The sequence below is a fragment of the Heteronotia binoei genome, chromosome 15, assembly GCF_032191835.1.
Source record: "Heteronotia binoei isolate CCM8104 ecotype False Entrance Well chromosome 15, APGP_CSIRO_Hbin_v1, whole genome shotgun sequence".
NCBI lineage: Eukaryota > Metazoa > Chordata > Lepidosauria > Squamata > Gekkonidae > Heteronotia > Heteronotia binoei.
Window position 1 is genome coordinate 24165175 of NC_083237.1, and position 21530 is coordinate 24186704.

The following is a 21530-nucleotide window of genomic DNA, read 5'->3' on the forward strand; positions in this document are numbered from 1 at the left end:
TGGACACCACCTCTGCTCATCTCTTGCCTTGCAAAGCCCTGGAAGGGTTGACATAAGTCCATTGTGACTTGATGGGAAGAGCAATAGTTCTAAAGGCAAAACATGTTACTCATGTTCACGGTGTGTACTTTTGCCATACACACTTAAGGCAAGAGGCTTCTCTTTAGTGGCATTCTCTTCTGGGGGTTCTCAAAACAGACATTCCCTGTCAGTGGCTACCTTAAGAGGATGCTATGCAGGGTCGACTCTGGCAAGTACTTGGATAACAGACCTCCCTGGACTAGCTGTAGTTGGAAGAACAGGGGCAGGCTTTATTCAGCCACCTCTTGAATATCCTCCATGTCCCCAGTAGGGGTCAGTCACCAAAGGTCACCATGATACACACACACACAAAAGATACAAAAATACCCTGCAAAAAAGGGAGCCACTGTCATCTGCAGTTTTTATTAGTACTCGTTCTTTTTTTGCAGGGGGAACTGCTTCCTGGTTAATCAGGAGTGCTAACTTGTTTCTCATTGAATTAATCTAACCAATTAATTGGTTAAATAGCACAGTTCTAATTAGAACTACTCAGAAAACTGCTTTCCCATTTTCTCTAAAAACAGCCTTTTCCCATATCTGTTTAGATACTTTTTCCTGCAAATTGCCTCTGGTTAGAGAGGTGCTTTTCCATGTAGTGGATCTGTCTCTCCTAATGTCTGAAAATGGAACCATTGTGGTCCAGCAGTTCTGATCTAGGAAGTCTAGGATTAACTCCTTTTGTTATATCTTCTCCCTCCCGCCCCAAAAAATATTTTCAAGAACAGTTTTGGTCTCCTTCTACATTATTGGTTTCTGTCTGATTTTCTAGCAGCCCTAATAGCCCAGCCTAGTCTGATCTTTTCAGAGTTTGGAAGCTAAGCAGGGGCAACCGTGATCAGTACTTGAATAGGAGAGTTCTAAGGAAGGCAGTGGCAAACCACTTCTGCCCGGCTCTTCTTGAGAAGCATAAAACCCATAAGGGTTGTTATAAGTCAGTTGCAGCGCAGCAGCACAGTTTATATTTACCTGTTGTTCGGATAGATGCTGGCTGAGGAAAAGCTGATCTCTGCCCGCTATGCAGAGGAGAGGGACCGTGCTGAGGCGGATGCCCGTGAGAAGGAGACCAAGGTGCTGTCGCTGAGCCGTGCCCTGGAGGAGGCACAAGAGATGCGGGATGAACTGGAGAGGCAGAACAAGCAGTTGCGGGCGGAGATGGATGACCTGGTCAGCTCAAAGGATGACGTTGGAAAGAACGTAAGGCCACCCACATACCTGGCTTTGCTGGAAGGGAAGGGTGGAAAAGCTGGGGGCTTAAAGCTAAAAGATTCTGAGAGAGCGAGAAAGCCTCTCCTTTTCTGGAAAGGTCATGAGGCGTGTGGCGCAGAGTGGTAAAGCTGCAGTACTGCAGTCAGTACCCTCTGCTCACCACCTGAGTTCGATCCCAGCGGAAGCTGGTTCAGGTAGCCGGCTCGAGGTTGACTCAGCCTTCCATCCTTCCAAGGTCGGTAAAATGAGTACCCAGCTTGCTGGGGGGAAAGTGTAATGACCAGGGAAGGCAATGGCAAACCACCCCATAAAAAGGTCTGCTGTGAAAACATGAAAGCAACGTCACCCCAGAGTCAGAAATGACTGGTGCTTGCACAGGGGACCTTTCCTTTCCTATTTCCATGAGGTCTGACAGAAACTGATTTTAAGAACTCACAGACTGTAAGTAAAACCAAGAATCTAAAAATCTGGGATGGCAATAAGCAAATATACATTTTAGAAACTGTTCTATGGTTTTGATGATTCTTTTGTTTTAGTTGCACATTTTGTTAACATGCTCAGATTTGCAAGATTTTAGGATAGCTCCCAGTTTGTGTGTCTTGGCTGTTATTCTGGTTTTTGGATGTCCTGACGGGGAGCCAGCCTTCCAGGTTTCCCACCCAGCAGGTCGCACTTGACCCCCCCGCCAACTCCCACTCTCCTCTACACAAAATGTCACCATTCATTGATTCTTACTCTTGTCCTCCAAACCAGGTGCATGAGCTGGAACGGTCCAAGCGGGCGTTAGAGCAACAAGTGCAAGAAATGCGGGCCCAACTGGAGGAGCTGGAAGATGAACTTCAGGCCACAGAAGATGGGAAGCTCCGCTTGGAAGTCAACATGCAGGCGCTGAAGGCCCAGCACGAAAGGGAGCTGCAGAGCCGGGATGATGCCAATGATGACAAGAAGAAGTTGCTGAGCAAGCAGGTGGGGTGGCTGTCGGTAGTACTGGGCAGGTCCAAGCAGCAAGGGGGGTTTAGGGAATGAAAGCCCCGGGCATTCCAGAGGTTTGGCTACTGGGAGAGATTAAATACTTTATGGTGGTGAAAGAACAAAGAAAAGGCAGGGCAACTCAGAGGCTGGATGTATGGAGCAAAGAACAGCAACACACAATTTGGGTTAAAGGGGGAGATGGAAAAGGGATTGAGCACATGGAGAGGTGGGACAGGTATAACTGTGGTGTGGGAAGCCCTCAGCTGGAGCTGCAAAACAGTTAACTTGAAATCTGGCTGGCTTGCAGGTTGGAGCTGCTAAGTAACTGTCTTCCTCTGAGTAGGTGGAGAGTCCCTAAACAAGGCTGGGCTTCTTTTATAGCAAGAATTTCTTTGCATTTTAGGCCACATATCCCTGATGTAGCCAGTCCTCCAAGACTTACAGTAGGCCCTGTAATAAGAGCCCTATAAGCTTTTGGAGGGTTGGCTACATCAGGGGTTTGTGGCCTAATATGCAAAGGAGGTCCTGCAACTAAAAAAGCCCTGAAACAAGGTATCATTCAGGTATGATTGTTCTGCTGCAGATCTCTGGTCCACTTTATCCAGAACATAAAGGAGAGTTTCCACCGGCCTAGAAGTAGCCTGATTCTACTTTTACAATTTGTTGTATTTTGGGGAATGCAACCGCAGAGCACAGGGTGCAAAGGTCTCTTCTGATCATCCACACCGGCCATTGCATCCACAGGTGCGGGAGCTGGAGGCCGAACTGGACGCCGAGAGGAAGCAGCGGGCTCAAGCCCTTGCAGCCCGGAAGAAGCTAGAGCTCGATCTGCAAGAGGCACTGGCACAACTGGATGCTGCCAACAAGGGACGGGACGAGGCAGGGAAGCAGCTGCGCAAGTTGCAGGTGTGTGTGGAGACACCTGCTTCCTTCATTCTCTTACTACCTTGGCAGTTACCTTGAAGGGGAAGAGAAGAAGATTGCAGATTTATACCCGGCTTTTCTCTCTGAATCAGAGACTCAGAGTGGCTCACAATCTTCTTTATCTTCTTCCCCCACAACACCCTGTGAGGTGGGTGGGGCTGAGAGAGCTCTTACAGTAGCTGCCTTTTCAAGGACAATTCCTGCGATAGCTATGGCTGACCTAAGGCCATTCCAGCAGGTGCAAGTGGAGGAGTGGGGAATCAAACCCAGTTCTCCCAGATAAGAGTCTGCACACTTAACCACTACACCGAACTGGCTACACCAAAGAGACGTAGGCTGATGCTACTTCTGTGCTTTCGTTCTCTCCTTCCTGATTCCAGGCCCAGATGAAGGAGCTCTGGCGGGAAGTGGAGGAGGCCCGAGCAGCTCGCGAGGAGATCTTCATACAGTCCCGTGAGAGCGAGAAGAAGCTGAAGAATCTGGAGGCGGAGCTGTTGCAGCTGCAGGAGGTGAGGGCGAAGCTTTTGGGTCCTCCAGACGGAACTGCCAGCTGAGCCTGGGGATGGGGATGTGGCTCTGCAAAGGTCTGTGGAGAGGGGTGGGTGGAGATAGACATCTGCCTTGGCAATGGAAATCTTCCCTATCCCTTTCCACTTGGCACCCCTGCCAGAGCCCTGTGATGGATTTCCTCCTTTCAGGAAGCAGAAATTCCCCCAGTTCCTTGGAGTGCTGGGGAGCAGGGGCTGATGGATTCTGCCATGAGGTTCTAACCCCTTCTTTCCCCCATCCTCTGCAGGAGCTGGCAGCCTCGGAACGAGCCAAGCGGCAGGCTCAGCAGGAACGAGATGACCTGGCCGATGAGTTGGCCAATGGGAACAGCGGCAAGTGAGTGCACATGCTTTTCCCCCACCCTGCTCAAGCCCATTTCCTCCACTGCCCCTGCTACTCCTTTCTTTTGCATTGCCAAGTGCAAAATGGCTTAAAACGCCTTCTGGGAATCTTCAGAAAAAGCCTTCTGCTTAGCTGCTAACCCTCTGAACCCCAACCCCCCAAAAATGTGCCCTGTAGGTCTGCGCTCCTGGATGAAAAACGCCACTTGGAGGCCAGAATCGGGCAGTTGGAAGAAGAGCTAGATGAAGAGCAGAGCAACATGGAGCTCCTGAATGACCGATACCGCAAGCTCAGCATGCAGGTGAGTTCCAGCTTTTGGAGGCTGATGCTGCTGTTGTGTCTGGGTTTTGCTTTTACACATCCTACTTTTCTCCTGGATGGAGACCCAAAAAAAGCATACAACATTGTTATCCGCTTCTCTGTTTTTTTCCTTTTGACAACAGCCCTGTGAAGTAGGCTGAGAGAGCCTGATTGGCCCACTTTGTTACCCAACAAAGCTTCCAAGATGGGGGGGGGGACTCGCACCTGGGGCTTCCAGATCCTAATCCAGCACCCTCACCACTAAGCTACAGTACAATGCTTGCTAGCAGCACTTTAAGCTCCTACTGAAACCCAACCTGTCACCTCTGCAGGTGGAAACGCTCACTACAGAGCTGGCAGCTGAGCGCAGCTTTTCGCAGAAGGCTGAGAACGCCCGGCAACAGCTGGAGCGCCAGAACAAAGACCTGAGGGCCAAGCTGGGAGAGATGGACTCATCGGTCAAGTCCAAATATAAGCTTGCGATTGCAACTTTGGAGTCCAAGGTAGCCCAACTGGAGGAGCAGCTGGAGCAGGAGACCAGGTAAAGGAAGGAGGCTAAGACTGCTGAGATACAGTGATTGTCACGACTTCCCTCCTAATGTATATAATACTGCCACCAGGAATTTAATTCCAAACACTTTATTTAACATTCCCCACTGGATTGTACCCCAGCTCTAAGGCTTCTTTGTTGGATATGTGGCCCTGAGGATGAGACTCTTATATGACTCCTAGGATTGTAAAATATAACAAAACAAAACTTTATTTCTACAATAAGTGTATTGGTTTCAAGATGTGTACAGCTTAATTTTTCAGTGAATAATAATAACTTCTGACTGAGGTGTCACTCTTCACTTCACACATTCCTCACTCTCAAATCCACCTTTCTCTTCCTAACTCAACTTTCTGACAGCTTCTGTTTCTCACACACCTATTATACACAGACAATATTAGGTTTTGGCTCTCTCTCTAGCCTCTAATATTCTACTTTTATTCTTTAGAATCTTAATGCCCTTCACAGCACTATATGACTGCTTCTCAGACTCTGCTGACTAACCACAGCTGACGGTTAACTACTGTTACTCTGCTGAGAGTTCACTGCTGACTGACTTCTCTCTCTCCCCCCACACATACTTCTTAGCTCCACCCACACTGTCATCAACCGTTAACCTCACTCACTCATTTGCCCTCTTTCGCCCTCCCTTTCTCTACTGCAACTTACCAATAATGAAAGGAACACACATATATCAATTCAAATCATTACAGTGGTGGAAAGTGCTGTCAAGTTGCAGCTGACTTAAGATGACCCCCTTGGGGTTTTCAAAGCAAGAGATGGTCTGTCATTGCCTGACTTTGTCTGGCAACCCTGGACTTCCTTAGTGATATCCTATCCAGGTACTTACCAAGTCTGACCCTGCTTAGCTTTCAAGATCTGGGCTATTCCAGTCAATCCTGGCAGTACAATCCTGTACCTGTATAAAAACACTCTCCTGAACCACCCATTATACTACAGCCTTGGTATTCCAAGGATTGTTCAATAGGCCTTGTTGTCCACGCTTTCAAACAAAAATTAGAATCCTATGATCTGCACAAACTACTATACATCTTTGCATATAATTGCTCATTCTGCTGCCCATGTGGAGTGACCAAGAGCTTTGGAAACATTCTCTTATGAGTAAGAGTTATGGCCAAGTAAGTAAGAGTTATGGACAAAAAAAATCTGTCTTCTCTCACCCCTTCTTACATTTTGTGTTTTTTAGGGAGAGGATCTTGTCAGGGAAACTTGTGCGGCGGGCAGAGAAGAAACTCAAAGAGGTCATCCTACAGGTGGATGAAGAGAGAAGGAACTCTGATCAGTACAAGGATCAGGTATGGCAAAGATGCACTTGAACATTCCTGTGTCATCCATGTTCAAAACCCTGGGTGTAGTTTCAATGCCTGGGGGTTGAGTACTCAAAAATGATGAGAAAAAGTAGAGTCACTGAGATCTTCGTGGTCTCTGTGCTTCACAACGATGGGATATAGTGCGCCTGCATCGGTTCTGATCGGTACTTCAAAGCTAATTCTAGAAGGATTTTTGCGCCCTCTCCAGTGGTCATGTGTGCGGGCTCCACTACACATACCCACTGGGATGGGCGCGAGGATCCCGCCAGTTCCCTTCTGACAGCTGCGCTGTCCCTCTTCATCCGCTCGTTGGTACTCACCTCTCCTTTTTACCTCTCAGCGTGTTTTGTTGACAGTTCTCTCTTGAAAATAAGGAAAGAAACTTTCAGTGGCAGAGTAAGCACTATTACCCGGATGCCCCCTCCCCCGATAGGGGAAACGCCCCCCCCCCAATCCACCCCGGCCTTTGAGGCGGCATGGTCCCTGGGCACCGCATGGGAAAACCCTGGGGGTTCTTCAAAAGGTGCAAGTGGTGTGGCAGTAAAATCCCCTTCAAAACGGTCATGAACTTTTCTTGTTTTGCCTCGGGGAAGCCCACCGACCAGACTCCTGCACACATTGTGTGAAATTCTTGAAACAGACAAGAAAAGATCGGGCAGCGAGACTCAAAATGGCCCTCATGGAATCTGCACTTAACACGCAGTCCAGGCTCCATTGCAGTCCGACTCCAGGCTAGCTTCCACCTTGACAGCTACACCCTCCGCTTGATCTGATGCCAAACGGCTGGTGCCAAAATGTTCAACCCCGGCACCCAAATCAGAAGCCTCCACTCCTGCAAAAAGACGCAGGGAGGACAAAGAGTGTAAGAAGGAGAAAAGGTGCAAGAAAGACTCTGCTAAAAGCTCGCGCCCACCTCCATCGTCACCGGGTTCTATCTCGGCACTGGAGAAAATACCACCGCTCCAACTTCTGTATTCTCTGATACACCAAATGTCAGGACAGAAGGGAGGCACCCAGGACACCAGTTTGTCCAACTTCGAAATTGACCTGACCCCAAAATTGTCCAGATCTACCTCGTCGGGATCAAACAACTCTCCCACACAGCCAGTGGACCCCGCACCGTGGGATGTTCCCTCGACACTGAAGACACCGACCCAGCCAAACCCGGACCAACCGATACCAAAACAGCTGGAAGCTCCGAAACCACCACGCTGGGAACCACCACAGTGGCCCAACATGTATGGCACCTGCCCCATGCCATTCCCTTGGATGCCCCGCTCATACCAAGATTGGGACGCATGTTCGATGATGTCTCACCACTCCAAACGTCGAGACCGAGACAGGCCGCCACCCAAGGTGTCGGCACTGAAGAAACCCAGACGGGACTGTACCACCCCCTTCCATCGAGGCCGACTCTGAAACCAAGCACTCCACCTCGATCACCGGGGCTCTCAGAAGGCAAAGCGACATCTTCTGACTCAGAGGCCGAGTCCAACCAGTCCGATCACCCAGAGACAAGCACGGAAACCTCATCGCCTCAACAACCTCTGGAGGAGGGCTCCATCTCTCCCTCCAGAGATCTCAATGCCTACAGCGAAACCCACAATAACAGACATGGTCTTCGACATCATACAAAAGGACGCTTTGACACAGATAGCTCTTCCCATGATTTTCGTACTTCTCCAGGCTGCCAAGTCGTATTGGGATAAACCAGCTTCCACACCAATCTCCTCAAGGAAGATCGATCATATGTATAAGATCCAAGAAGCCGAAGCCAGTTTCCTTTTCAACCGTCCTAGGCCAAACTCAGTGGTAGTAACATCCTCCTCCAAGAGCAAGAAGACGCACTCTTCACCCCCCGAGAAGGAAGGGAAGAAGCTTGACGGGATGGGCAAGAAGTTTCTATGCAGCTGGAGCGCTGGGGATAAAAACGGCCAACTACGCAGCCTGCTTGAGCCATTATCAGTACGCCCTGTGGGAGAAAGCTGCACAGTTCACCTCACTGCTGCCAGAGGACAAACACCAAGACTTTAAACGTCTTCTGAAGGAAGGGATGTTGGTCACAAAGCATCAGGTCAACACAGCCAAACACTTCCTGGACATCTCTGCTAAAACGCTTACGTCTGCAGTCACCCTCCGACAGCACTCCTGGCTCCGAGCGACAGCACTCTCAATTGACACCAGATCTTGGGTTGAAGATCTACTGTTTGAGGGTTAGGGCCTCTTCAGCTCAACCACAGATACCACCCTCCAAGAGCTTGACAAGAGCATTAAGACATCTCGAAATCTAGGAGTGTCTACGTTCTCCAGAACTCAGAAGCAGAAACCATATTCCAAACCATCTCGAGATCGACCATGGTCCCCCCCGGTCACAACATAGCCAATCCAGACTGACCTATGAAACAAAACAAAAGTTCACCCCGACTCATCAACAGCCGAAGCACAAGGGCACCAAACAGGGCCTTTGACTTTACCCCACGAGACCCTCCCACAGCCAACCAACCTGTCCCTACCCGTACTTACCTGCCTGGCAGAGGATAACCTCCGACAAGTGGGTCCTCACGATCATCCGGAAGGAATACCACATAGAATTCCTTCAGATTCCTCCTCCCTCCGGCATCATTGCCACGCCTCCAACACCCGTCCTGTTGGAGGAAGTACAAAACCTCATCACCAAAGCAGCAATAGAACCGGTCGTCACACCCACCCACAACAGTGGTTTCTATTCCTGATATTTTACTGTTCCCAAGAAAGGTGGAGGCATCATGGACCTCAGAGCACTCAACACCTTCATTGTCTACAAAAAGTTCCGGATGGAATGCCCTGACTCAGCTGTCAGATAGGATACAGCATGTCCTGCTCAATAGTCATCAGCCATCCACCAGGAAGTCCTACACAGCAAAGCAGGGGCCTTTGTCCGTTATTGTACACGCTGGGAAGCTCATGCGCCCCAGGCAGACCTTCCCCTAGTCTTTATCTTCCTGCTCTCCCTCACAGATAGAGGGCTGTCACTCGTCCGTCCGAGTGTATCTGGCAGCTATCTCAGCAGCACTTGCAGAGGTGGATGGTTTCTCTGTATTTACGCACCCATCCACTAAATGGTTCCTCAAAGGGCTGACGCCTTTTTCCTCCATCTCGCAAACCGTCGCCAGCGTGTGATTTACTCCTCGTGTTATCCAAGCTGACAGCGAGACCTTTTGAACCCATGGCTACATGCTCACACCAGCTCCTGGCATGGAAGACAGCCTTCCTGATAGCAATCATGTCCTCACGTCGCATGGGGGAACTTCGCGCATTATGTTGTGACCCACCTTAGCTCACCTTCACCCCGGATGGGGTGAGCCTGGTCCCTGATCTGAACTTTCTCTCGTAGGTCATTTTGGAGATCCATTTATCAGCGGACATTGTTCTACCTACTTTTTTTCCTGCTCCCTCCTCGGACGAGGAGAAGAGATTGCATACTTTGAACGTTAGGCGAGCCCTATCCTTCTACCTCCACAGGACACAAGAGTTTCGTCGTTCTCCCTCTCTCTGTTTCGTACGCAACCCAGACCAGGGGGAGTAGAATTTCTGCTCAGCTGCTATCTAAATGGATTGTTGAAACCATTAAGCTATGGTACCTGCTGGCAAAGAAGCTGCTCCTGCATTTTGTTCGTACGCACTCCACTGCTTCCACAGCCTTCCTCAGGGTGGTTCCCCTGATGGACATTTGCAGAGGTGCCACCAGGGCCACGCCGCACATGTTCATGAGACGTTAGACGTCCGTCGCTCTCAAGGAACTCCAGTGGGCCAGGCAGTTTTGGAAGCAGTTCGCTTGTGAGAACCTCCAGCACCCTCCTTCCAGGTAAGGCAGATACTGCTTGCTATTCTCCCATTGGTGTGAAGCACAGAGACCACGAAGAAGATAAACGGGTTGCTGACCTGTAACTGATGATCTTTGAGTGGTCATCTGTGCATTCACACCACCCACCCTCCTTCCCCACTGCTGTCGATCCTTCAAGGGTCACAGTGGTCAGAAGGAACTGGCAGGATTCTCGCACCCATCCCAGTGGGCATGTGCAGTGAAGCCCGCATGCATGACCACTGGAGAGGGCACGAAAATCCTTCTAGAATTAACTTTGAAGTACCGATTGGAACCGGCGCAGGTGCACTATATCCCATCGGTGTGAATGTACAGATGACCACTCGAAGATCATCAGTTACAGGTAAGCAACCTAATCTTCATCGTGGTCTCTGTGCAGTCCCACACATGGGTCTTGCCACAGGCAACGGATCTGTACTTCGGAGTCTCTAATAGCTCGCCTAGAGAACTTTTTGGCGCGCTTCCTTCTTGCTCTGGGGAGCAGGCATCGACTGCGCATGCCTGGAGCGATGGCTTCGGCTCCGATCTTACTAGCAGAGCTCTCGGCGCCTTCCGATGTCATCTCGGATATGCCGCAGTTGACTCCACACTCTCCATCTACGGTCAAGGTCATACCTATTGGATCTCGCTCCCCCTCGATCCATAGCGTACCATACGACATCCTCGAACTGGACCCTTCCTCGGACCCTACCCGTTCGGGGTTTCGTGCGGAATCCTTTCGGGACATTGCAGTCTCTCCACAGTACAGAGAGTCCTCCACTCAGGTCTCCACTCAATGGTTCCGTTCCTGTTCCCTGGCTCGACGCCATCCTCCTCGATCTCCATCTCCATATCAGGATTACTACCAGGGCCACCGATACAACTACTCTTCCCCGTCCAGGTCCCCATCTCCTCAACCCCGAAGAGCTCACCAGCGTTACTCCCGCTCCCCTTCCGAGCTGAGTTCTTGCCGATCCAGATACCCCGAGTTTGATGTGGACACCCACATGTGGGATGTGTCTACACCTAGAATCCGTGATTCCCATTCTCCGTGGTACCGTGAGTCCCCTCGTTCCAGAGTTCTAGAACGCACACCTTAACACCATCATTCCTCCCGTTCTAGAGACCAGGAATCCCCTCAGTACTGTCGCCCTTCCCGTTATAGAGACCAAGAATACTATTACCCTCGGACCCATGAGACCATCCAACCCTATAAGCCTCCTCAGACCTGAGATATTCCTCAAGAGCCCTTGATGCCCCGTACACCCTCCGCCACGGTATCTAAAGCTCCTGCAATTCCTGTCCCATCGTCCCTGCCGAAACTTCCCAGAGATCAACTATCCTCCGCACCTACCAAACCTCCTATGTCGCCCCCATCCGAAGATTCCCAATCCGAGATGGGCACCTCTGATCCCTCCGATTCTGAAGAACCTCCTGTCTCCCCTGTATCGGATTCGACCCAACCTACCTGACTTTCTCCTTCAGACAGCTCCAAAGCTTACCTCAATTTAATCACTACTATGGCTGCAGCCCTCAATATCCCTCTTCCATCCGATTCTCCCAAAGTCTCAGATATTGTTCATGACCTCATTCAGGTAGATTTTCCAGCGGGCTCAATTCTACCTATGTTACCTGTCCACCTCGAAGCCCTACATGAGTCCTGGGACAAACCTGCCTCCATACCACCTACCTCCAAGCGTCTCGACTCCCTATACAGAGTACACACCCCCGATTGTAAATTTTTAGCCTCCCACCCGGCTCCTAATTCTATAATCGTCCATTCGGCTGCTAAAGCCAAACCATCACGGCATCCTACACCGCCTGATCGTGAGGGCAGGAAACTGGATACATTGGCTCGAAAGATCTACAGCCTGGCCTTCACAAATTCCAAGCTTAACAATTACCTAGCCTACTTTGCAGCATATACCTATAATCTTGCTAACCAAATTACACCTCATATTCCATCCATGACTGACACTTCCCAGAAGGCCGTATCTAGTCTAGTCTCGGAACTATCACGTGTGTCTAAACAACAAATAAATTAATTGAGACACGCTGTATCCTGCTCTTCCAAGATCTTTGCTACTTCAGTGGCTCTACGTCGCCACGCCTGGCTGAGGTCGACCAATTTGCAGCCCGATATCAAGCAAAAAATTGAGGACTTGCCATTTGATGGCCTTGGTCTGTTCCATGCCTCAACAGATGAGGTCCTTGCGTCCGTGGATGATGGTCGTAAGAGGGCTAAACGCCTGGGCATCTCCCAGCCGGCCTCTCAATCTTTTAACAGACCTAAGCCATGGAGGCCTTCTTTCCAGCGCCGTCAACATTCTCCCAGACAACAGGACTACTGGAGGAAGAAACCTCCACAACAGAAACAACCTTTCCACCAACGGCCACGTTCTCAACCAACCAAGAAGTCTGCTCAAACACCTAAGCAGTCTCTTTGACTTCCCTCAGAGTTCCCTTTCACAAATGAACCCTCTCTATCGCACCCGTCTGTTTCCTTTTTACCCAACCTGGAGTTCAATCACCACGGACTCCTGGGTTCTCACCATAATCCGTCTTGGATACGCAATCGAGTTCGTTTCACCACCTCACCACCACTTCTTTATCGTTACTCCGCCCTCCCCTCACCTCCAACAAGAGATTCTGGACCTGCTCCAAAAAAATGCCATAGAACCTGGTCCTCCTCAACATCACGGAACGGGTTTCTACTCAAGATATTTCCTGGTGCCCAAGAGGGATGGGGGCAAGCGGCCTATTCTGGATCTCCGGAGGCTGAACAAACATATAGCCTACAGGAAATTTAGAATGATCTCCCTCCAATCCATTCTGCCCCTGATTCCAAAGAACTCCTGGATGGCTTCCTTGGATCTTCAGGATGCTTATTTCCATGTAACCATCAGACCTCAGCACCGCAAATATCTTCGATTCGCCATAGGACACCATCAGCATTTCCAGTACCGGTCCCTTCCATTCGGGCTCTCCACCGCGCCCAGAGTGTTCACCAAGTGCATGGCAGTGGTCGCAGCTGCCCTGCGTCTACGAAACATCCCTGTCTTCCCTTACATAGACAACTGGCTGCTGATTGCACCTACAGCGCACCAACTGACGAGGAATCTCAAAACAACCCTCTCTCTCCTTGCCTCCCTGGGCCTCTGTGTGAATGTCACCAAATCACACCTTACACCAACCCAGGACTTGCAGTTCATAGGTGCTCGTCTATGCACGTCTCCTCATCTTGTCTTCCTTCCAGAGGATCGTGCCCAAACCATCATCGCCCTGGCCCATTTAGTTCGTCATACTCCTCTGCAGTCTGCGATCACCATACAGTGTCTCCTGGGCCTCATGGTGGCAACTACGTCTGCCCTCCGTTTCGCAAGACTGCGTATGCGACACCTTCAACTTTGGTTTGTTCATGCCTACCGTCCACACGTACAACCACAGAGTACTCTTCTCACCGTCCCTCAGAAGGCTCTGCACTCCCTTGCCTGGTGGTCAATGCCACACAATCTGCTTTCACGGATGCCTTTCCTTCTTCCCCCTCCATCTGTCATTGTAACCACAGACGCCTCCAAGTGGGGATGGGGAGCCTACTTAGAGGACAAGACTGTCATAGGGCTTTGGACTCCGTTTGAGAGGGCTATGCACATAAACTGCCTGGAACTGATTGCTGTGCACAGGGCCCTTCATTCGTTCCTTCCATCAGTCAGAGGTCAACATGTCCAGATCACTACAGACAATATGGCCACAGTGTTCTATGTAAACAAACAAGGCGGCACCAAATCTCTCCGGTTGTGCCGCATAGCCATACTGCTCTGGGAATGGTGTATCAAACACAACATCTTCCTGATTCCATTCACCTCCCAGGCATAGAGAATGTCCTGGCCGACTCTCTCAGCAGGATTCACATAGATGACCACGAATGGTCCCTCAATCCAATCTATCTACATCGCATTTTTGTTTGCTTCGGAGTCCCCAAAATAGATGTTTTTGCTTCGAAGGACAATGCGAAATGCCCTCGCTTTTACACCAGGAGAGGCAACGATGCTTTCCTGCACACCTGGAAGGGTCCTCTGCACTACCTCTTTCCACCGACCCCCCTTATAATGCGGTCACTGCTTAAGATTGCTCGGGACGGCACAGACTGCATTCTGATAGCGCCATGGTGGCCACGGCAACCGTGGTTCACAAGACTTCGTCAGAAGTCCTGTCACACTTACCGCCACCTTCCGCTAGCAGGTGACCTCCTGACCCAAGCTCACAGCCAGGTGCTCCACCACAACCCTCAAACTCTGGCCCTCACAGCTTGGAGAATCCGTCCACATCCTTATCTGCAGAAGTAGCTGAGGTCATTTTAAACGCTAGAAAGCCCTCCACCAGGCGTTCTTATCAATGCAAATGGAAGCGTTTCTGTTCCTTCGCATCATCCCAGCATCTCCACCCAGAGTCTGTACCCCTGCACTTGATCTTGGAATACCTACTGTCCCTACAGGGGTCAGGTCTCTGCTACTCCTCATTAAAAGTTTACCTTTCGGCCATCTCTGCCTTCCACAATCCTGTTGATGGCCAGACTGTTTTTTCACATAGGTTGTTCAAATCTTTTTTAAAGGGCATGCTGCACCTTCACCCTTCTATCAGACCGTTTGTACTAGTTTGGAGTTTGTCGTTAGTGCTTTCACATCTTATGAAGCCCCCGTTTGAATCCCTGGCCACAGTGCATCTCAATCTGCTGTCCTGGAAGACCGCCCTTTTAGTTGCCCTTACTTCTGGCAAGCGTGCCAGTGACCTGTGTGCTTTCCGTTATGATGCTCCTTACACAGTTTTTCATAAGAACAAGGTGGTCCTAAGACCAGACCCTTCCTTCCTTCCAAAGGTTGTGTCACACTTTGATCTGTCAACATCCACTTCATTGCCAACGTTTTTTTTTTCTGATCCAAAGGACCCTGGGCAAAGAGCTCTACACGCCCTCGACGTCAGGAGAGCTTTGTCCTTTTACCTCTCTCGTACACAACTGTTCCGTAAGGACCTTAACCTGTTTGTGGCCTACGGCAATCCCCACAGAGGGCACAAAATTTCTACCCAGAGACTATCTGTGAGTATCTAGTGCCATCAAGTTGTGTTACGAGTTGGCTAAGCAACCCTTACCCGAAGGCCTTAAGGCTCACTCTACCAGAGCAGTCTCGACGTCTTCAGCCATCCTGCAGGGCGTCTCTCTAGAGGACATTTGTGCTGCTGCATCTTGGTCCTCACCATCCACGTTCGTCTCCCATTATGCCCTGGATGTTTGTGCGAGACGAGACACCTCCTTCGGTCAAGTGGTCCTCAGGTCCATCTTCCATTGAAGTGACTGGTGAGTGCATCCACTTTTAGCTTCTAGTTATATAATGTGACTAACACTTTCTTTTTCTTGCCAGCACCCACCTCCTTGACCTTTTAGCTGGCTAGTCACCCATGTGTGGGACTGTACAGAGACCACAATGAAGATAAACAGGTTGCTTACTTGTAACTGATGATCTTCGAGTGGTCATCTGTGCAGTCACACACGCCCACCCAGCCTTCCCTGCTGCTGGCTTCCTCTGCCTAATATTTACCTCTATAGAGTGTCAGTGGCGGCTGGAAGAAACTGAGTGGGAAGGGCACCTCCCCCTCGCTCCAGGCATGCGCAGTCGATGCCTGCTCCCCAGAGCGAGAGGGAAGCGCGCCAAAAAGTTCTCTAGCGACTCCGAGGTACGGATCCGTTGCCTGCGGCAAGACCCATTTGTGTGACTGCACAGATGACCACTTGAAGATCATCAGTTACAGGTAAGCAACCTGTTTTTTTTCCTATCCCTCACCATTTATATGCCCCCCCCCAAATATATATTGTTAAAACTGATGGTTTCCAGGGTGAGTGTTCAGTTTACATAGTCAAGTATAAGGGGCACTGCCACCATTTCCTTTCTTGATGCTGCCTTCCCTGGGATAATGTTCTTTAAAAGCTACTGGTGGGGCATAGGAGGGAAAGTGTTTGGATTTTATCAAGGCCCCTCCTGCCTTTTCCCTTGTGATTTGAACAGTAAGTAGGTTTGCAATTTCCAAGCAGATGCCTCAGCATTTCTCCATTTTAAAAAAAGAAGTGCCTACCCAATACTTTCCCTGCTTCCTACAACTCAGTGGTAACTGATCATTTGCACCAGGGATGCCAGCTTCCAAGGGGGACCTAGAGTTCTCCCAGAATTAGAGTTGATCGCCAGACTTTGGAGATCAGTTCCCCTGGAGAAACTGGCAACTTGAAGCACTATCCCTAAATCTCTATGAATTTTCCAGGTCAGGGTTGGTGATCCTAGTTCTGGGTGAGAAAATGGGCAAACAAGATGGCAGCTATATGCTGAATTTGCTCATGTTGTTTTACATCTAAGGTACATCTGTTCTTAAGGAACTTCTTTATGTTCACTTTATGCTTTGCTCTTCTCTTGCCTTAACTTGCAGGTTGAGAAGAGCCACCTGCGACTGAAACAGCTGAAGCGGCAACTGGAGGAGGCAGAGGAAGAAGCCTCGCGGGCCAATGCCAGTCGTCGTCGCATGCAGCGCGAACTTGAGGACGTCACAGAGTCAGCTGAGTCCATGAACCGCGAGGTCACCAGCCTGAGGAACCGTCTCAGGTGTGTAGCTGTAGGTGGGCTGTGCTTGGCACTGGTTGAATACAGAATCCCAATTTTGAAGATTAATGTTCCATCCTTTTTGATAGTTCTGAGACCAAACTAAGGTGAGGATAGATACAGCTGTGCCTTGAATGTCCTGTTTATCCTCCCATCTCCCCATTCTTACAGATGTTCCCATTTTGTCTGTCCTTTTCTCAACCTAATTGATCATCAATTAGGTACGCTGCTTGTCTTCCAGGGAATACACAACAACTCTGTAAAGTAGACTGGGCTGAGAGACAGTAACTGGCAAAAAGCCTTTCTAGCTGAGCACGTATCTGAACCCAGAGTTCTTTAGTTCATATCCAATGGTCTATTCATTGCTTAGCACTGGTTACAGAAAAAGATTTGCCCATATTTCTTTTTTTGGTGTATGCTTATATTCACTGGCATGCAGAGGAAGCAAAGAGGTGCATTCCCTCCCACCCCCTACAAAAAGAAAGATGGTTCTTCATAAGCCATCTTTGATCAGCTAGTTTCTTTAAGCAAGTGACATGTTCTAATACCTTCCCACAGAGGAAGAGGATCATTCATTGAAGAGGCAGCCCTGAGAGGACAATACTATACAATTCCCCCCAAAAAAATTTAAATAAGAAAGGTCTGAATCTTCTCCCTCCCTTGCAGAGACTCTAGATGTCCTGGCTTCCTTGCAGAAATGCCATTCCTCCCTCTGAAGAACCCAAGAATTATGTGTCTGCCCCGTGGTGCAGAGTGTTAAAGCTGCAGTACTGCAGTCCTAAGCTCTGCTCACAACCTGAGTTTGATCCCCGGTGGAAGCTGGGTTTTCAGATAGCCAGCTCGAGGTTGACTCAGCCTTCCATCCTTCCAAAGTCGGTAAAATGAGTACCCAGCTTGCTGGGGGGGAAGTGTAGATGACTGAGGAAGGCAATGGCAAACCACCCCGTAAAAAGTCTGCCATGAAAACATTGTGAAAGCAATGTCACCCCAGAGTCAGAAACAACTGGTGCTTGCACAGGGGACCTTTCCTTTTTCCTTATTTATGTACTTAGTTTATATACCACTTTTCTCACCAGCAGGGATTCAAGGTGGCTGACATAATTCTTTATTTTATCCCTTCAACAACCCAGGGAGGTAGTTTAGGCTGAGAGATTGTGACTGATTGGCCCAAGGAAGCTTCTGTGGCAGAATGGATTTGAACTTAGGTCTCCCAGATCCTAGTCTGACACTCCAAGCATTTTACCATGCTGGCTGTTTGAATCCTGGTTCCTAGGCAACCACAAAGAATGTGGGAATCACAGCTCATAGCCTCCTTTTCCTGTCCTTTATTTTAGCCCCCCTCCCCATGACCTCAGCAGGTCTGTCTCCAACCATGTATTCATCTTGCCTAGAGCCTGGACACCACTTGCTCTTGGCCTCATGCTGTTTTACTGTTCTCCTCTTTCAATGTGGGGTTCTTTCCAGATCATTCTTTCATATTGGCATTTCTTTGTTTTCTCTCTCTCTCTCTTGTTACATTCCATCTTTTTCTCGACCCAACAGCAAGTTAGAGCGCCGGCAGCGGAAGTACGTTCTCAACTCCCTTCCCCCCCAGTTGTTCTGCATGTGTGTGTGCTGTGCAGTGCAATTTCTAGAAAGGGGAGGAGGGATGCGTGTTGTGCGTGTGCAGTTGTGGCTTCACCATCTCCAGTTGGGAGGGGGGAGCCCTAGAGAACCTGGTGGGAGCACGTCTAGCAACTTTGCTCTTGGTAGAAGAGGAGCGCTGACAGGGTAACGTGTGCTTCTGCAGTGAGCTTCTAGCTACTCCTGCCTTCGGCAAGAGGCAAGACAGTGACCTGGTAAGGCCTGTGCTTGACATCTGTGGCTGCTTCATTCCTAGTAGACAAGGTGCTGCTGGTAGCGAGTGCAATCAAGAGCATTTGTGGTCAGAAGAGCTTCAAGCTTCTCCAGCCCCAAGGAGGGAGGCAGGGCTCTCTAGATGCTCTCTTCTTCCCAAGGGGAGAAATGCTTCTGTCTAACGCTGCTTGCTTGCTTGAATCTTGGTGGTGGTTATTTTTAATTTATCTCACTTTGCAACAAAGACCAGTCTCTCAAAATAGTTTAGACCGATTAACATTCAACAGGAGTCCAGGGGTACCTTTAAAGACTACCAAAAGTTATTCCAGGATGAGCTTTCAGGAGAGGTTTAGTCATTTGAAGATGCCACCTGGACTCCTATTTAATTTAGCTGCAGAAGACCTCAGAGGGCTGCTCATCAGGAATTAGCACTTACAGTGGGCTGTGTGGGGCTGCAGGTGGGGACTGTGTGTCAATAAAGCCAAAAGCCAGGCAGGCTCTGCCCTTCAGAGTATGAAGTGAAAAGCTAGGCCAAAGAGAAAGGTAAAGGAAGCAGACTGGCTTGACCCCAAGCCCAGGCACAGAGGTGAGTGGATAATAGGAGCTTTATGGTCTTCTCTTGCACACTAAGGCAATATCTGCCCTCTGGCCCTGGTTTCTCCTGGAGCAGCATCCTTTTTGGCAGGAAGTGGATGAAGCAGGCTTTCTGAACCTACTCAGTTACCAGCAGAGATGCCTGGGGCCAGGATGGCCCTTCCTGAGCAGAAAAGCCATGCCACTTCCCCTGGACCCCTCCAGCTGGTGGCAGAGGCAAGAAGGACCTTTTGTTCACTACTGCTGGCAGGCAACACTTATGTTGGCCCTGCAAAGCCATCTCATGCCCATTATGAAAAGGGTGAGCACACACCCTCCTTACTTTAAAAACAAGAAGTAAAAAGACAACTATCACATGAACAATTTGCATACAACTTAATAGGCTCTCCAGAACATACCCAATGACTTGCAGTTGCCAGGAAACCATCCTGACCTGTAGCGAGTGCTAGTCTGAGTGCTTTAACAGTGCAGGAAAAGGAAGGTCTAGGAAAGATAGGATCTAGTGCTTTTGCATGGCTTTCCTGCCTGGTCCAGAAAGCAAGATGGCAGCACACAAGTCTACTAGACTGAGAGATGCTCCTAAACTTTTCAATATTGACTTCAGATCAATCATTGGTTGCCTGCATATAATGCCTGTAGTCGGTCATCCCCTCAAGTATCTCTGTCACAAAACCAGCTTTGCCTAACATCATTCATTTGATTCCACAAATGCCAATACGACTACTCTGTGAATGCCTTCAGCATTGGAGGAGCCTCCCAGGCTCAGTGAGAACAAGCTGAGAGCTTCAGCGTCTCCCCAACAGAGGAAGGGCTGCTCTTGTGAATGCAGGAGAAGCATTTGCTATAGTGAGGCTAGTCTGGAGTGGAGGCAGGGGCGCTTAGCAGTACTTGGATAATGGCAACCCAAGAGAAACCTGACGAATTCCAATCCAGAGTGGTTCAGTAAGGACTTCACGCTTTAACCGTAGTGTCATTTTTTTCTCCCTCCACCGCCACAGGCGCACACCTCTGAGTTTCACCACCCGAACTGTGCGGCAGGTCTTCCGCTTGGACGGCGTTTCGGACGAGGAGACCGAGGACCCAGAAAGCGACTCCCCTTCTGCAAATCACCAGCCCGCCCAGCCCCCAGTTCCCTCCCAGGGGCAGGAACAGCAGCCCCCCTCACCTGCTGAGACAGCCCAGGCAGAATGAGGAAGGGTGTGTAAGACCCCCTCCCCCGGTGGGTGGGGTGGATCTTGGGGTGTAGGGATCCCCCCTGGTCTTGCGCGCACTGTCTGAAATGAATACCGTTAATGGGGGGGGCCTCCCACCCACCCCTCACCTAGCCCCGCTGCCAATCCTGGCTCCTCTTTTAAGGATCTCCTAGCTAATTCGAGTGAGACCTTCTCATATCAGGATGCACTTTAATATCCACCACCCCTGAGGGGTGGAATTGGGATAGGGTAGGGGGTCAGGATTTTAACTATATCCCTTTTAACAGAAAACAAAAAACCCAACTCAAATAGCCAATATCTCTCCTGCACTTTTTTTCCCTTGCCCTTCTTTATCCCCCACACCACCCCCTCCAGTTCCAGTTGGAACACAAAAGGAACTTCTTATTCCAAGTCTAAAATGTTATAAGCAGGTTAACGGACACAGGCTGGAGGCAGGAGATGGCCTCCTCTGACAGTGCAGCTGCTTCTGGGGCAAAAAGGTTGGTCTCCCACCATCCCCTTTGTCTGGGTCATCCGGCTCTCATGGAGGGTTTTTTACACGTTTTGCTCAGCACTGAGATGCACCTGCAACTGGGGTGCCTTTCACTCCCCCAGTACTCAAGTCTCTCCACAGCATTCCCATTCTCCAAACCTCCTTTACCCTCCGTTCTCGGCCCTTGCAGGAAAGGGGTGGGGATGGGGCTGCAGGTGCCTCTAGAATTGCCAGGTCCCTCCTGGACCCCAGCAGGGGGTGGGGGTTAGGGTTGCCACATCCAGGTTTGGAAACTCCTAGAGATTTGGGAGGGGATCCTGGAGAGAATGGGTATCTCAGTGGGGTATAATGCATTCAGTCCCCTTTTCAAAGCATCCATTTTCTTCAGGGGAACTGATCTCTCTAGTGTGGAGATGAGCTGTCATTCTGGGAGATCTTGAAACCCCACCTGGAGGCTGGCATCCCTAGGTGCTTCTCGTGTCCCTTCCCATAAAAGACATGTGAAAATTATCATCTCCGGAAGGACGTTTCTCCCAGCACATCATGGCCGGCTGCTGTTTTCTGAATCTCCTCCAGCACCTGCCTGACCATGGGCAAACACAGAGACTGAACTGGAAACCTTTCACCTCGGCCTGCCTTCTCTGGGAACCTTCCATCTCTCTACATATCTGTTGCCA

The 21530-nt window shown here is 49.8% G+C and overlaps 1 protein-coding gene across 11 annotated transcripts in view; it reads left to right on the forward strand.

Moving 5' to 3' along the window:
* LOC132584828 (myosin-10-like) overlaps positions 1 to 20672 on the forward strand; it is a 70876-nt gene extending 50204 nt beyond the window's left edge. For 6 of the 11 annotated variants that reach the window (XM_060256756.1, XM_060256761.1, XM_060256757.1 and 3 more), the window contains 11 exons: positions 1063 to 1275; positions 2041 to 2253; positions 3004 to 3165; positions 3564 to 3692; positions 3980 to 4068; positions 4252 to 4375; positions 4707 to 4915; positions 6132 to 6240; positions 16568 to 16740; positions 18280 to 18303; positions 20166 to 20672. In XM_060256756.1, coding sequence (XP_060112739.1) covers positions 1063 to 1275; positions 2041 to 2253; positions 3004 to 3165; positions 3564 to 3692; positions 3980 to 4068; positions 4252 to 4375; positions 4707 to 4915; positions 6132 to 6240; positions 16568 to 16740; positions 18280 to 18303; positions 20166 to 20358 — 1638 coding nt within the window. In that variant the 3' untranslated portion in view covers positions 20359 to 20672. The remainder of the gene's footprint in view (positions 1 to 1062; positions 1276 to 2040; positions 2254 to 3003; positions 3166 to 3563; positions 3693 to 3979; positions 4069 to 4251; positions 4376 to 4706; positions 4916 to 6131; positions 6241 to 16567; positions 16741 to 18279; positions 18304 to 20165) is intronic. The other 5 variants (XM_060256762.1, XM_060256764.1, XM_060256766.1 and 2 more) reach the window with 2 other exon arrangements.
* The last annotated feature ends 858 nt before the right edge of the window (positions 20673 to 21530 follow it).